General features: G+C 36.8%; 1 protein-coding gene across 1 annotated transcript in view; it reads right to left on the bottom strand.

Moving 5' to 3' along the window:
• Positions 1 to 16,052, bottom strand: part of LOC149071036 (ATP-binding cassette sub-family C member 4-like) — a 78,524-nt gene that overhangs the window by 14,911 nt on the left and 47,561 nt on the right. Inside the window, exons 9-18 of the mRNA XM_089248297.1 lie at positions 15,232 to 15,348; positions 14,665 to 14,751; positions 10,260 to 10,451; positions 8,933 to 9,027; positions 7,151 to 7,237; positions 5,729 to 5,825; positions 4,098 to 4,316; positions 3,736 to 3,929; positions 3,252 to 3,559; positions 2,846 to 2,925 (exon numbers count right to left, since the gene is read on the bottom strand). Coding sequence (XP_089104423.1) covers positions 2,846 to 2,925; positions 3,252 to 3,559; positions 3,736 to 3,929; positions 4,098 to 4,316; positions 5,729 to 5,825; positions 7,151 to 7,237; positions 8,933 to 9,027; positions 10,260 to 10,451; positions 14,665 to 14,751; positions 15,232 to 15,348 — 1,476 coding nt within the window. The remainder of the gene's footprint in view (positions 1 to 2,845; positions 2,926 to 3,251; positions 3,560 to 3,735; positions 3,930 to 4,097; positions 4,317 to 5,728; positions 5,826 to 7,150; positions 7,238 to 8,932; positions 9,028 to 10,259; positions 10,452 to 14,664; positions 14,752 to 15,231; positions 15,349 to 16,052) is intronic.

Raw genomic sequence — 16,052 nt, 5'->3', positions numbered from 1 at the left:
ACAGAAAACAAAACCTGTAATAATGCACCTGCAATCCCCCATTTACCATTATAACCTGATTATTATGCAACCAATTTCATACTTTACTACAGCGTTTCTCAGCCCTTCTGTACTCAAAGGCCACTAAAATGTCTAAAGTGATTCAACTGACCACTTAATTTACACAACCGGACCACATAACTTTTTTTCTTCAAATCATGGACAACTCAGGTCTGTTGCCATGGGCAATTTACTACCTAGTAAGTTGTGCGGGAAGTGGAAGTGTGTGCATCTAACAGTTTGAATGTGTACTTGATGTTATATCTGACTTTTCAGTGCTGCCATCTATATTTCAAAAGTGAACTGAGTGAAGTGTAAAGATTAAATATTTGTACCGTTTGGCTCCGCATTTATGCCTCGAAGTTGGGAACTAACAGAAACCAACTTCAGTCGACCACCATCACCGGGGGGGGGGGGGGGGAAGGGGTAATGTATGAACCATGAAGTAAACACTGTCTTCTAGAATTTTCGCCCAGTGGTTAGGGAGATAGCTTCTGACTGCAGGTTTGGGTTTGAATCCTGGCTCGGGCATGGATGTCTATTAACACTAACAAATTCCCTGAACGGAACATGTAAATCTCTTGGGAATAGGCGTGAGAGAGAGGATCACATTATTTATTTTTGTAACAAATATTTTAGAAAACACCAATTTTGTACTGGATGTCATAAAGGAGTGCAATAATTTTCCCACCCATAGCACAAAACAAACTGAATCAGTGAAGAAAGAATGTCCATTGTAAACTATTTACATTTAAAAAACACTGCATCATGTATTACATGTTAATCCTTTGCATGGCAGTGGGGGGCATACAGTAGACTGGAGATTATCAGCGCAATTGTCACACTACTCGACTTTCAAATATGTCATAGCAGGGGCGTAGCCAGAAATTTCGTTCGGCGGGGAGGGGGACCAAAGTGACAGAACAATGGATTTGGCCATCTTTTCCCTTTTTTTGGCCATTTTCTCATGTTTCGGGCGGGGGGGGGGGAACCAGCCCCCAAGTCCCCCCCCCCCCGCTACGCCGTTGTCTCATACCATATAAATGCAACCTAAGGTATGATAATATTACAGTAAAACCTCTTTAGCGGTCACCAGTGGGACAAAAAAGGTTGCAAAAGAGAGATGTCCATTAAGATGAGTTTTACTGTATTAGCATAGCTGACTACTTTACAGCACACCAACGCCAGTCATATATCACCATGTGGGAATTCACAACCGGTGGAGTTAGGTGGGAAATGAAGGTGCCATCTATTGGTGGAGTCGCTCCCGCTTGGTTGGTAAAGAACTTGTTTCTAATGTTCTTTTGGCTGAATTCAAACCCATGGACCTTGATGACAACCTTGATAGTGGAAGACAAGCATCTTTACCACTGCGCCACTCAGGCGCTAGCATAGCTGACTAGCATCATTCACACTGGGCATTGACGGTTAAGGTATCTGACTACGTTGAAAACATCATTTTGGAAGAAAATATGGATTTTTATTTTTTTTATTTTTTTAAAAAGCCCTATTTGTTGTGATTCCAAAACGGGCCTTGTTTTGTTTATATGATGCTTAGAATCAACGTTACGTTCACTTTAGTGTTGCGTTTTTACATACATGTAATACGCGAATAAAGACTTTAAACGTGTTTTACGAAGAATGCTATTTTTGACATTTTACTTGACTTTGTGACATGATTTGTAAAAATTGGTGCATTCCATCCTTACGAAATTTTAATGTGATATTTTGCTATATATTGTTCAGGTTATGAACCAAAATTTAAGGTCTATCAAATATATTTTTTGAATTACAGTGTTTTATAGACAAAATGTAGGATGAAATTTCAAAAAATTCACACGTACTTAAACATATTTTGGTGTAACTTTTGAACATATCATGCAATCCCTTGAATTTTGGTTCATAACCTGCAACATTACTAGCTAAATGCACTGTGAAAATCACAAAGCATTTCATTAATACAATTTTTTGCAATCGTGTTTCGAATATCACATGAATTTTGCCTAAAATTTCACATAAAAACGATTTTTTTCATACAAAATGTCATAGGTAGACCAAAATTTGTGACTGTTTTCAACATTTCGAGACACTTTCTATCAAAAAATTAAAGTTCACTCCAGTTCCATTTTCAAGAAAAGTGACAAGAAAGGTAGTCGGATACCTTAAATGTTTCACAGAATGACATTTACATCATAACCACCAGATTGTTTTTTTGTTTTTTTTTAAATAACGTGATCTTCACGTATTCCCAAGGGATCAGCATGATCCATCCAGGGAATTTGTTAGTATTTGGTTAGTAGACATCCATGCCCGAACCGGGATTCAAACCCAGATCTGTACAGTGAGAAGCTAGTTCCCTAACCACTCGACTGCCAGGCGGTTTTTGTTTTATTATCCGATCTTCCTTCATACCTCAATTTTGAAATGTAACATAACTTAAACTGTTTATTCTATCAACTCTCTTTAAAAATGATCGATTATGATCAAGAAAAACATTAAAAAACATTACATTTAGCGAGACCAAAAGTTCAATCCTTGTATAGCCATAATTTGGCGTTCAATATAGAATTCAGATAAAGCAGGTGAATGAATACAACCAAAACGAAAAGGTGAACTGAAGTGTGAAACAGGATTACAAGACCAAAACCAGGAGGAAATTAAGAAAAGAAAATAAGCTGTTGCAATTGTCATTACTACCGCTGATGCTGCCACCACCACCAAAAGCAAACCACAATGCCAAGCGCTCTACCGAAAACTACACAGTTTTCTACTGCTCATACAGACACATACATCAATCAATACTTACAGTACATGTATCAAGAGCTGCCATAGGTAAAGTTTCATCAATGATACCCGCATCCTTTGCGAACCGATTCAGAACTCTCCCTGTTACATATCGATTGAACCAGAAATTAGAAAAAAAAAATTTCAAGTTTTCTCATTTATAAGGCCATTTTCTCCCAGATACATGAAAACATAACATCACTATCAATAACAGACAGGTGCCTTCACAATTTAATAGTAAAAGAAAGTGTTTTATGGGGAATAACATCACCATATCTGGCCGTTTCCTGTTTTTCTTGGAATTCGAGTTATGCAAAACATGGAATGCATTTGAAACATACATGAATAAAGAAAGAGAGAAGAAAGCAAAGAACACATTACAGCTCCCATCTGCTAAGCATTAAATGCGACAAAGCTATTGCACTCACCAACAGGATTGTTATCGAAGAAAGCAATTGGTGCTCTCAGAACGCTACTAAACATTTTATTGTGGAGGTTGATAGAAGCTTTCATGCACATCGTGAAGAATGCCGATGTCCTGACAAGAGACAGCATGAACACGCTCCAAACTAGTACAGCGTATATTATCAAGTTGAAATTTAGTGGAACTGTATAGTCCGTCAAAGGTGCTGTGAAGTTGCGTGTGAGTTCTACACAACCGTCAAAGATTGTGCCGCTTTCATTATATTTCTGAAAGCAAGATTTCACATTGTACATCAACTGTTCTTCTCCGGTCCTACAAGATGACGAGAGGGGGAGGAAAAAGAGAAAATGTGTTATGCATTGACCACTAAGGATTAAAAGCATCTCCATTACTGTATCATTACTTTTCGATCATTGTTTTTTACTCTGATAAAAATTATGAATCATTCATGAACATATAAAATTTTGTACATATGCAGTGACACCTACCATTTCGTGAGCCAATAATCACTTCCATTGAAAAGAGCCTGAGTTGTGAAATACGAGAAGACCAGAATGGAACGTAGAATAATACCAGAACCTGACACAATATATTCTTTGTACACTTTCATCTTCACAGAACCGGAAGACTTGATCTCTTCGGCGACTTTTGGCATCTTATCGATAATTCGTTCACCTTGGATCTGGAAAAGTATTTAATCAATGAAAATTAACGTGCTGATAACCAAATGAATATTACAGTGACAATTCTTTTATGAGCTGTTCGGTTATGCATTACTGAAATTTTCTAAAAGTACATAATTATTAGTTTTTTATTTTTTTGATTTCAGTTATTAAGGCTTTGTAATTACCTCATCTTCATCACCAGGGGAAGAGTTAACAGACAAAGTTGATTCGTACAGCGGAATCGGGGGCTCGATCAAACTTTCTTCAGCTGACAAGTTGCTTGTGGTTGAAGCTATGGAAGCCAACCTCTGCCTTCTTTCCACTTCATATTCTTCCATTAATGCACCAAAATCTATTCCTGATCCGACTAGTTGTTGGTAGGTTCCTAACGCCATGCAACGGCCCTGAGATAGTGGAACAAAAAGAAAATTTTTTTGTAAACTACATTCGGTTAAGAAATTGACTTAGTTGATGCAAGTTCAATATGGCATTTTGAAGGTATTACTAGGAAGCAATATGGGAAAAATTCAGGTTTTAAAGCACACAGGGGGGGGGGGGGGGGTCATCAAAAAGTAACCAGACTATTGCAATCCATGCTTCAATGGTTAGATGTCTCTCACAAAGAACCTTCTGCATCAGTCTGTCCACAGCCATTAAATAACAGCGCTATGTAATAATGAATTCACTTTTGTCTACTTGTGGGACCAGAAGCCAGAAGCGTAACACAGCCCCCACCCGACCAAAAATTACAACAAAAAAAATTAATATTTCGGTAAAAAAAGATATATGGAAAGAAAATATCTTTCACATGATATTGTAACTCTTCCCCCCCCCCCCAAGCCTTTTGTGCCCCCTCCAAAGGTCGATTCTAGTATGCTCCTGCTCTAAAGCAGAATATTTTGCATTTTTCTGCAATGACCCCTCGGCTGACTGAAAACACACACCGACTTTTCTTAAAATTCTTCTAGACTGCTCTGCAGCAGCACAGATTGTTCTGCAGATTTTGGCACATCCTGCTTTTGGACACCCCTGTGTGTGACACCTGGAAAATTAAATAACTCAAATTGGATTGGAATTCTGTAACTTTATGATTTTCTGTTAGGGAAAACAGGGTGAAGTAATGCTCAAAACATGAGGAAAAGCTGCTCTGGGAAGGTTGCAGAAATGGTAAATTATCTCTCGCAAAATAAATTTATACAGAATGACTCTCGACATCCCAAATAGATGAAAACCTAACAGAAATTTGTGAACTGATCTCGGAAGACCATCCAAAAACAATGGAGGCTCTTGTTGATCCGTCTGGTTTGTTCTGGAGTTTCTACTTGTAAAGTCTGAACCAGGAATCGCAAATGAAAAAAGTTTCAGCAAGTGTTCTTTCGATTCACAAGCCATATCCACTTGTGACCACCTTTAATTAATAATGAACACGTGACAGCAATTTTGCTTCACTTATTTCCATCTGAAATTCCTTGCTTGAGATCATCCATTGGCAGGAATTCCAAGACACCAGCAAATCGATAAGTTCAACAGTTTTTTTTGTCTGCCCGAAATTTGTTCATGATTTCACTCAACCATGCTGGTCTGCAGACTGAGGCAAAAAATTTTCACAAGAGAGGCATCCAGCGGTAGAAGCATGTAAAGGAATAGGTCCACCCATCGAAGAACAATTTCTGTTACTTTTTGGAAATTTCTTCCCTTCATACTTCATACATTTACCTTGCCTTTTTATTTCTGAAAAAAAAAAAAAATACACACACACATATATATATATAGAATTTCATTATTGTATCATATTCATTTATTTTTAGATACTCACTTCCTTGAGCACGAGAATCTGATTTGCTCCTTTCAAAAACTGGATTTGATGTGTACACAAAATGCGTATTTTATCTTTTAGATAGCCATTTATGCACCTGAAAACAAAAATGCATTTAAAAACACCCATTAATGTCAACATACATATTTTTTTTCAAACATAAACTGAAGAGCCAAAAAATCTGGTACAGGCATGCGTATGCAAATAAAGAGATATGGAACCAATCAGAGTACGGCGCTGCGGTCGGCAACGCCTATATAACACAATAAGTGTCTGGCATAGTTGTTAGATCGGTTACTGCTGCTACAATGGCAGGCTATCGAGATTTAAGTGAGTTTGAACATGGTGTTATAGTCGGCGCACGAGAGATGGGACATAGGATTTCCGAGGTAGCGATGAAATTTGGATTTTCACGTACGACCATTTCATGAGTGTACCGTGAATATCGGGAATCCGGCAAAAAATTAAATCTACGACATCGCTACGGCCGGAAAAAGATCATGCAAGAACAGGATTGACGAGAATCATTAAACGTGACAGACGTGCAACTCTTCCGCAAATTGCTGCAGATTTCAATGCTGGGCCATCAACAAGTGTCAGCATGCGAACCATTCAATGAAACATCATCGATATGGGCTTTCGGATCCGAAGGCCCACTCATGTACCTTTGATGACTGCATGACACAAAGCTTTACGCCTCGCCTGGGCCCGACAACACCGACATTGGACTGTTGAGGACTGAAAACACGTTGCCTGTTCTGACGAGTCTCGGTTCCAATTGCTTCGAGCTGATGGACGTGTAGGGGTATGGAGACAACCTCATGAATCCATGGACCCTACATGTCAACAGGGGACTGTTCAAGCTGGTGGAGGCTCTGTGATGGTATGGGGCGTGTGCAGTTGGCGTGATATGGGACCTCTGATACGTCTAGATACGACTCTGACAGGTGACAGGTACGTAACCATCCTGTCTGATCACCTGCACCCATTCATGTCCATTGTGCATTCCGACGGACTTGGAAAATTTCAGCAGGACAATGCGACACCCCACACGTCCAAAATTGCTACAAAGTGGCTCCAGGAACACTCTTCTGACTTTAGACACTTCCGCTGGCCACCTAAATCCCCAGACATGAACATTATTGAACATATCTGGGATGCCTTGCAACGTGCTGTTCAGAAGAGATCTCCACCACCTCTTACTCCTACGGTTTCTTGGACAGCCCTGCAGGATTCATGGTGTCAATTACCTCCAGCACTACTTCAGACATTAGTCGAGTCCATGCCAAGTTGTGTTGCGGCACTTCTGCGTGCTGGCGGGGGCCCTACACGATATTATGCAGGTGCACCAGTTTTTTTGGCTCTTCAGTGTACATTCATAAGCGGTAAAGTTTTTCATGGAAGAAAAAAAAAAAGGTGTACTTTTCGAAGAGATGCTTTGAAACAGCTGCGTCGACAGCACTCAGAGGATCATCCAAAAGAAATATATCAGCATCGAAATACATTGCCCTGAATACAAAAACAAAATCAGCACACGTGCGTATTAAAAATAAAGAAATACACATGCTAATTTTCGGATGAATCAAAAAATGATCATAGCATGGATCTTAATTCTTGATTCATATACATATACTATGTTTCCAAAAGTCTGTTCTTTTCGGAGTTTAGACATTTTCTTCAATTTCTAGAATAGTACAAGGTGAATTGTTCTGAAATTTCAGGCATTAACATAATATGTTAATTTTCACTGGAAATGGTGAGTACTAAGTCACAAGTGCATTTAAGCGACTGAAAAAAAAATTAAATAAGGAAAAAAAAAGTTTTTGATTAACCCTGTATCAGAAAAAGCTACAAATGTCTTGTAACTTTCACAAGATATTGTAATAACTTTCTGCAATACTTCTGTGAATTTTTGTGAGAATAGCACATATACTCACAAAAATATTTTTTCTATAAAAATTCCATTTTCCATCTCATGTGTTTTGCTTAAAACATGCTGAGTTTTCAACCAATTTTTACTAAATTCATAAAAAAACATGACGTTATAATTGAGACGTACTGTATAGAAATTTAAAATGTGACACATTGTTATTCAATGAGATACGAGTATTTTTTTTCAGTAAATCATTAATTGCATATGAAACATAAATTTCATTTTTCATAATTGGATTGCCAGATACATAATGCAACGTATATGAAAATTCCAGCTGAATGTCATGAAAATTCAGAAAGATGTACACGATAATGTGAGCTGTAATTTGAAAATTTTCTGAAAGTAATTCAATAATATGGGATTTTTTTACAAATCGGCATACTATTATTTGCTGTTATTTGATTATTTTGGGAATAAGCTTTCAGCATTATACGAATGAGCAAAGATGCATATCTGATGCCGTGTATGATGTCAAAATAAACTCAAGTCAAAAAATGAAATAACAGCATTTTCATGACATTCAGCTGGGATTTTTATACATATTGCACTATATATCTGGCAATCAAATTTATATTTTTTGCAGATGTGCAATTAATAATCATTTACTGAAAAATACTCGTATCTCATGGTCAATAACAATGTGTCATATTATGAATTTCTATACAGTACATCTCATGTATAGCGTCATGTTTTCTGTGAATTTAATAAGAATTTGTTAAAAAAACTGCATGTTATAAGCAAAAATCATGCGATGAAAATTGGAATTTTTACAGAAGACATTTACATTTTTGCGAGAATACGTGCTATTCTCACGAAAACTCACAGAAATATCACACAAAGTTAGTACAATATTTTGTTTTTAAAGTTGCAAGTCATTTGCAGCTTTTTCCTGATACAGGGTTGATCAAAAATGTATTTCTTATTCAATTTTTTGTCAGTTCCTTAAATGCACTCCTGACTAAATTTTCACTGAAAATGGTGAGTACGAACATAAGGTATACATGACCAAATTTTCAGAATGATCCACCCAGTTATTTTTTTACAAATTCGAGAAAATGCCTAAACTCCAAAAAAGACAGACTTTTGGAAGAATAGTGTACTTGTTTATGAGTACCACAACCCACATAGATATGGGAGGGGGAGCACAATGAGTGAGGGACAATCATACTCCCTCTTCAGAAAAAAACATTCTTCCCTCCCCATTCACTATATTTATAATGTGCCCTGTGATTTGCCTTGAGTTAATGAAAATGTGTGTAGTTTCTTCATACCTGGCTAAATTAACTCTTGCTTTTTGGCCACCACTCAAGCTGACACCCCTTTCACCAACTAACGTCCTATCTCCATAAGGAAAAAGCTCTATATCCTAAATATTAAAAAAAAACAGGAACAAATCATTAATCACTCAATAAGAGGACCAGACAAAACACTTCAAATGAAATCCCCATCTTATGATGGATAATATTTTTTATAATTTCAGAACTAGGAGACATACAGAGGCAGACATTGAGTTTAAGTAAACCAAAAGTACAAAGGTCATCCAGAAAGTAACAACTGATTGCGTATTCTTGTCAAGCGATCTTCGTCATTCAAGGTCATCTAGTATCCCCAACTATTCTCTTCAGTTTTCTGTGAGTATTAGTAGCAAAAGTTTATTTTTCTGAGGATTCTGTGATAATTTGAAATGAACTACTGCCTGGTTAAAAATCCTGCCGACTGTAAAGTGAGGAAATTATGGGCATTCTGATGCGAGTATCGTCACACACATTAGTTTATCCTTCATTTATTAAACTTAACATCTTTATATTTATAAACATTACATACATTCTCGCATTTTTTTCATTCATTATTGTATCGCCGTTCATTTCCTATAATTGATGACAGATTTCACAGAATCTGCAGGATTCACATTTTGAGCATTCAAGCATTGAATAACAGGATATTGGGACCATATAAATGTTACTTCATTTGCATGGACAATATCTTTATATTGAATTAAATTTTTACAGCTTTATATAATATTCAAGCTTTAATGCGAGTAAAATAAAACACAAGAAAATGATGGTAGAGTAATAATGAGGTAAAAATTAAACATATTTAGAAAAATATATCGGCTTGTTATCAGCCCATTGCAAGAATAGAAACGGGCATGAATTTATATTAAAAAAAATCACGTCCAATAGTTATCAAAGTTGAGACACCAATTAAACTTAAGACATAATAAAACACTAATATAGGCGAGACTTTAATGCAAACTTCAGGGCATGAATAATTTCTAAAATCTGGGATCCGCGAACGTAAGACAGAGAGAGAAAGAGTTGAAAGCCCCTTCCTCATCCCAATCTACATAGGAAACATATTTCCTGGATATTATGCCAAGGTGAACTCTGAAAGAAAAGTCATACGGAAGGCAGGATCGTGTCTTGAGTGGTGTAGATGGTAGCGTGCTTGCCTGGTTTGCAAGAGAACTTAGGTGAGCCCCGTGGAGACCAGATGGCTTTTTTCCTGACTTCACCTCAGGATAATATAAAGAAAATATCTATTTGATTGATAAGACATAGAATTAACAAATTTCCTATGACTAAAAGCATTACTCACTTTGTCCAACGCGCATACAGTCAGAACAGTCTTGTATCTCTGCTCGTCAAATGGACTACCAAATATGACATTCTCTTTCACGTTTCCATTGAAAGCCCATGGTTCTTGAGATGCATAAGATATTTTTCCGGACACTTTAACATTGCCAGAAGTAATTGGTAGCTCACCAAGGATGGACATTAGAAGAGATGTCTGAAATTATATTTTAAAAAAAGATAAAAATATGTCACTGTCAAATCATACCATATAAAAAGCGGTACAAATTTTTATACAAATACAAAAGCCACAACAGGCAAAATGCCTATGATGAGTGAGGTTTCATTATCATAAAAAACCTAATAACTATAATATACTATCCCTATAAAAAATTGTGGTCGTCTTATCTAAGTATGAATAGCTTCTTGATTTATCTCAATATGAACGTCACATTTCTTTTTTAAACCTATCAACTATAGTAGAATTCATGACACCCAGGGGTAGGCTATTCTATTTATTTTTCAACCCTGTTAGAAAAAAATTTCCTGCGACACCACAATCTAAAGTCATTCCCAAGGCCATTTTAAGAGCATCAGGCTCCCACCAGGCCAATTTACATGCTTACTCTAGAAAATTTCCACCATATCTTATTTTTGCGAGACCCCCTTCTTCTTTTGAGGTGCCCGAGTAGGCCCATGCATTAAGACGGCATTGGTTGTTCCTTACCAAGTGATGCTGGTGTCTTCTTGTTGAAGCACTCAATTGACAATGTCTTATTAACTCTGGTCCATCCTCTATCTAACTCCTTGTAAGTTTTAAACACGTTGATCATATTCCCCCTCTCCCCTACCACCTCTGTTCTTCCAATGTAAACATATTCAGAAAATCAAATCTCTTTTACAAACAAAAATTATGACCAGTATTGTATCTCTCAAGCGTGGTCCAATCCCTAGAGGTAAAAGGCTTATATCCCTCATGGGACACAGCCTGGGCCACGACTGGTCTTACAGTATTGTATCTCTGATGCCTGAGTGGCATGGCGGAAAGATGCTCGTCTACCAAAGTGAAGGTTGCTGCAGGTGCCAGGTTTGATCCTGGGGCAGGGCAGTCATTTCAACTTTTTCCAGGGGGAGGGAGCAAAGACATATACTCAATATATGTGTATATATATAATTTTTAGTGTATTTTCACCCCCCCCCCAAATGACAGGTCGGTCCAGGGGAAGAATATAGACAAGATATTTTCCCTAATGAGCTTGAGGCAACCACCGATAGATGACACCTTCATTTCCAGACAAACTTGTTAAGGCAGTAAATTGCATATGGCGATATGGACGAAGTTAGTGTGTGGGGAAGTAGTATTGTATCTCTAGGAATAAGTAGCCTACCTTGTTCTGAATGGCGAAACTCATCCAAAAGTATTTGTGGATCTCAGGGGTGGGAAGTGGTGAAGTCTATTTTGGAGCAGCAAAATATAGGATTCAGAGCAGTTTTGAAGTAGATATTTATAAAATGGAGCAGCGAAATTAATTTGCAAAAATATTTCCGTTAACCCCACTTTTTTTCAAAATAAAACAACTGCACTGCCTTTTGTTATAAAACATCTTTTTATCAACCTTTTTTTTGTTTTTGGTGTTTCAGGCTTTTGACACCTTGTTTGAAAGAGCGACTGTCATAAAAATTCTCACACTAATGTATTTAAGATGACATTTTTTTATACTCGGAAAGAAATTATAGCAAAATGGGAGAAATTCAGAAGATTCAACACTGTTTAATGATTCAGCACTCGTTATTTAGCGAGATTGGTCATTTGACACGTTGTTTGGCAACATTGGCAGTTGAACACTTGTTATTTGGCAGTATTGGTGATTCAACACTCGTTATTCGGCAAAGTTGCTAAATTGGCATTCGAAATTTGACAGACTTGCTCTTTTACTCGCCGAATGAAAAGATTTTTCATGAACCATCAGGATTTGACACAATGACGATTAACTATAATAATTTCTGCTGCAAAGCAGCAACTTTTCTTTTAATACGGAAACTGACTCACATTTGTGGTTTAAAGCCGAAAGACCATTGCAAACCATCTTCACAGTTGCATGATCACAAATACCATCAAGGTTTTGCAATGGAAAGACTGATGAGGGGCAGATAGTTTCAATAAGGGCCACAGTTATCCGAATCGGATTTTAGGGTACAAAGTTGAGTGCAGGATCTTGCCAGAAAATTCAAAAGTTGATTCAAAAAAAAAATCTGCTACCTTCTCTCTAATTTTGCAAACTTTCCTAGACTTCTGGCAACTATTTCAATGAGACACCAGATGGATTATTAGTTCGACATGCTTGTAGCACTTTAAAAAAAAACTGTCTTGGGGTAAAGATAAATTAAATATTTTTTGATTGAAAATTTTTATTCATATGTAAAAAAATCTCTCTAGTGCTTACAAAGCATGAAAAGCACACATGGTTAGCCCATGAGTTTTTTCGCACCAGTGTTGTCAAACTACTTTCTAAGAGAGACCTTTATTTTTTTAAGGTCACGAGATAGCACGACTACAGATGATGGGAGGAGGTGGTACTGAAGAGTACAGAGAAATAAAACACACTCTTCTTGGAAAAAAACGTTCTGTGGCAAGCAAAAACAAAAAACTTTTGCCATCCTTTTCAAAATTCAGGGATTACTGAGGCAAAATTCTCTATTTTGGCTATTTGGCACAGAAAAATATGAAAATACACTATTGAAGCAAGGATGGCGAAAGATATTAATTTTGGCGAAGTGTTTTGGCACAATTGTTGCACCCCTGGGACCTGAGCGTTGCATCATTCTGGACTAACATTTAACTTAATTTTCATTTCAGGGACATTGTTTCGTTAAACCTCGAAGCACTACCAAAATTCTGTCATCCAGTGTTTGTGACAAATAATGCTTTGGTAATGGATTACTATTCAACTATTCATTGCCTACATGCCACAGACTTCAATATTCCAGATTCATTACCTACATGCCACTTTAATTCCGATTGGAAAATGTTTGCGCATCAGGAACGAAACATATTTGTAACCCTCCATAACAGACAAAGGTTAACGCTGTTTACTGTGGGTATGCACATATACAACATGTGACCCATTATCGTCCATGATAGTGATATGTGCCATACATCAAGTGACAAGCAGAATGAAATGCAGGAGTGGGGCTGGATAGCAATTAATTACTTTTGTGGATGCAAGTTTGTGAAGCTAGTTTTTTTTTTTAGAAATGAAAGAACAATTATAAGGGGAAAAGTTTCCTTGGCATGCATATAGCATCACTTCTACCTTAGAAACATACATGCCAACTTCGGAGCCAAGCAACCTTTAATTCAAATCAGTTTTCTTTAATGTTAGAAAAAAAAATGTGAATTTGACATTCTATACCATAGTTTCCCAACCTTTTTTGTCCCATTGCCCCCTTCTTCAGAAATTATTTTCTCCCATCGCAATCTAACCCATAGGTTCCTATGTTATGTCCATAGCTTCTACCTCCCCCAAGGGGGCATTAACGCCCACGTTGGGAATCACTGTTCTATACCAAACTGGCACTGCTCTGGCTTTCTTCATATACTGGGAGCATTAAGAAAGTGACAAACCATTGTTTGGGAACCAAAGTAATCAAAATAGACATTCCAAAAGTCATTGTTGCTGGACAGTTTTTTGACCCTATCAGGCATTACCCCGCAGTTCTCCTGAACTTTTAAAATAGCCCATCGTTTACTTTGAAGCCTGGTTGGTACACATACAAAATTTGGCAAAGATTGATCGAAAATCGTAGATTTGTATAGAGGACATACACACAGAAAACCAATTTTATATACATATAAATATCTAGTTTTTCATTTTAAAATAAATGCCATTTGTGAGTGAAATCTTAACTTTCTTTTATTTAACAAAAAGAACTCTAGGCCATAAGTTACCTCATAGCAAACCATGTTCATATGAATTGGCTGATTTGTTATTAATTTGATATTTATTCTTTGGAGATACAGTTTTTGTGCATGACATCATTTTGTACTTGATAGGATAATGGAATTGAAAGAAATCTGAGCAAAATGTTCTATAAAAACTGGATTTGCCATAGTTTATGACAATTCACCTAGTTCCTTATTTTATGGTAGGAATCCATGGTAACTACGGAAATTCTGCAGTAGCTGGCAAGTATACTCAGAATTTTCTCTTCCCTCACTATCAAAAAAGGATGCCTTCAATAGTTTTGCCAGTAACATATAGTAGACCACTTACCATTTCAAGATTGTCACATTTCAGAGATAAATATTCATCAATAAATACTTGCTATAAATGTCAAGGATTGATTCCGATAATTTAATGGTGATTCAATCAACTGTTACTTGATAGTTCAACAATATTGTGAGCAGGACAATTTTGTTTTTCACTTACTTTTCCACAGCCTACAGAACCAACGACAGCTAGAAGCTCTCCTGGCCTTATGTTGACTGTTATATTTTGCAAAGTCAGTTCGTTGTCCTGTAAAAGTGTGTAAAATAGGGATGAATTATATGAAATGTTATTAAACTTGAAAGCTTATTGAATACATCGAGCACATACACACAAAGCACACCTAATATAAAAAATATTCTCTCAAAGAAAACATAGAAATGCATGGTTAAATATATTTAGTTTTCATAAATGAATATTTTTTAAACCTTATCGCTAATACATTCTCTTCCTAACTAATAACTCAGACTTTGTATGAATGCATGAAAGAAACATTCATTTGTGGGATACTTGACAATGCAACTTGATTATTTGGCAAGTTTTGGGGCTAACAAACACCAAAATCAGGAGACCTAATTCCTGACCTATTAAGACAAACTGTTTCAAATTCACAGACCAATAATATTTATAGTGCCATAAGTGATGAATACTTGGCAGATTGGACATGGTCAAGTTTTTCTTCAAAGTTCTAAAAAAATTAAGCATAACCATTGCAATGATTAAAAATACCTTATTCCAAGCCGCTACAACTTTCTCCATCCAGATACCACAGTGGTTGAGTTTTGGTCGGAGATTTGAAATGGTAAGGAGCTGAGACTCTTCTTTTTCTTCTAATAGGAGAAATTTCTAAAAAAAAAATATGCATATGAGGGAATCAAATATTAACTAGAACTTCATTTCAGAGGAGTAGAGTGCTAGTGGGTGGCACTCTAATACAGTCTGCGCTCAATATAATGACCTCCTTTGTCCTGTGGAAAATGGTCGTAATATTGGGAGGGTCATTATAATGAAAGGAAAACATATATGATAGTCATTATTGGGACTTATCCTAGTGGTAGTTGTAATAGAAAGGTCCTTATATTTGAGGTCATTATAACGAGCAGTGACTGTAGTTACTGGAAGGTTCTCTTCACATATAGCAATAAGGCCTACAACATTTAAAAAAATTCAGTATAATACAATAGGCAAAATAACAATGCTGAGTTGTTTGCTTTCATATTTAGAAGACACTTGGCAGCATTTTTTGGACACAACACACATTTCTCAGAAACAAACTTTACATTAGGCACGCAACACATTCCAACATGCTCTAATTCATTAGAAGTTCCTCGCAGGATTGCTTACGAGGTGCCCGTATGGCTTAGTGACAGTAGTGGTGAGTGGCAGTCCTTTTGCATGTTTGCAGTGTCTTACCTCTTCTTGTCATCTGTACTCAGCAGCACAATGAGTAAGCAAGTGGTATGTACATCTGTTGCACAACACAAACATTTTTGGCGCTAAAAAGTTTAAAATTTTGAGGAGGCTGTAGCAGTTCAGGGAAGAAACTGTCT

The sequence above is a fragment of the Pholcus phalangioides genome, unplaced genomic scaffold, assembly GCF_987345545.1.
Source record: "Pholcus phalangioides strain wild (caught in Gottingen) unplaced genomic scaffold, Ppha-v1.0 ptg000020l_1, whole genome shotgun sequence".
Taxonomy (NCBI): Eukaryota; Metazoa; Arthropoda; class Arachnida; order Araneae; family Pholcidae; genus Pholcus; species Pholcus phalangioides.
The sequence above is the reverse complement of the archived record's forward strand: the minus strand, read 5'-3'. Positions and strand labels throughout refer to the sequence as shown.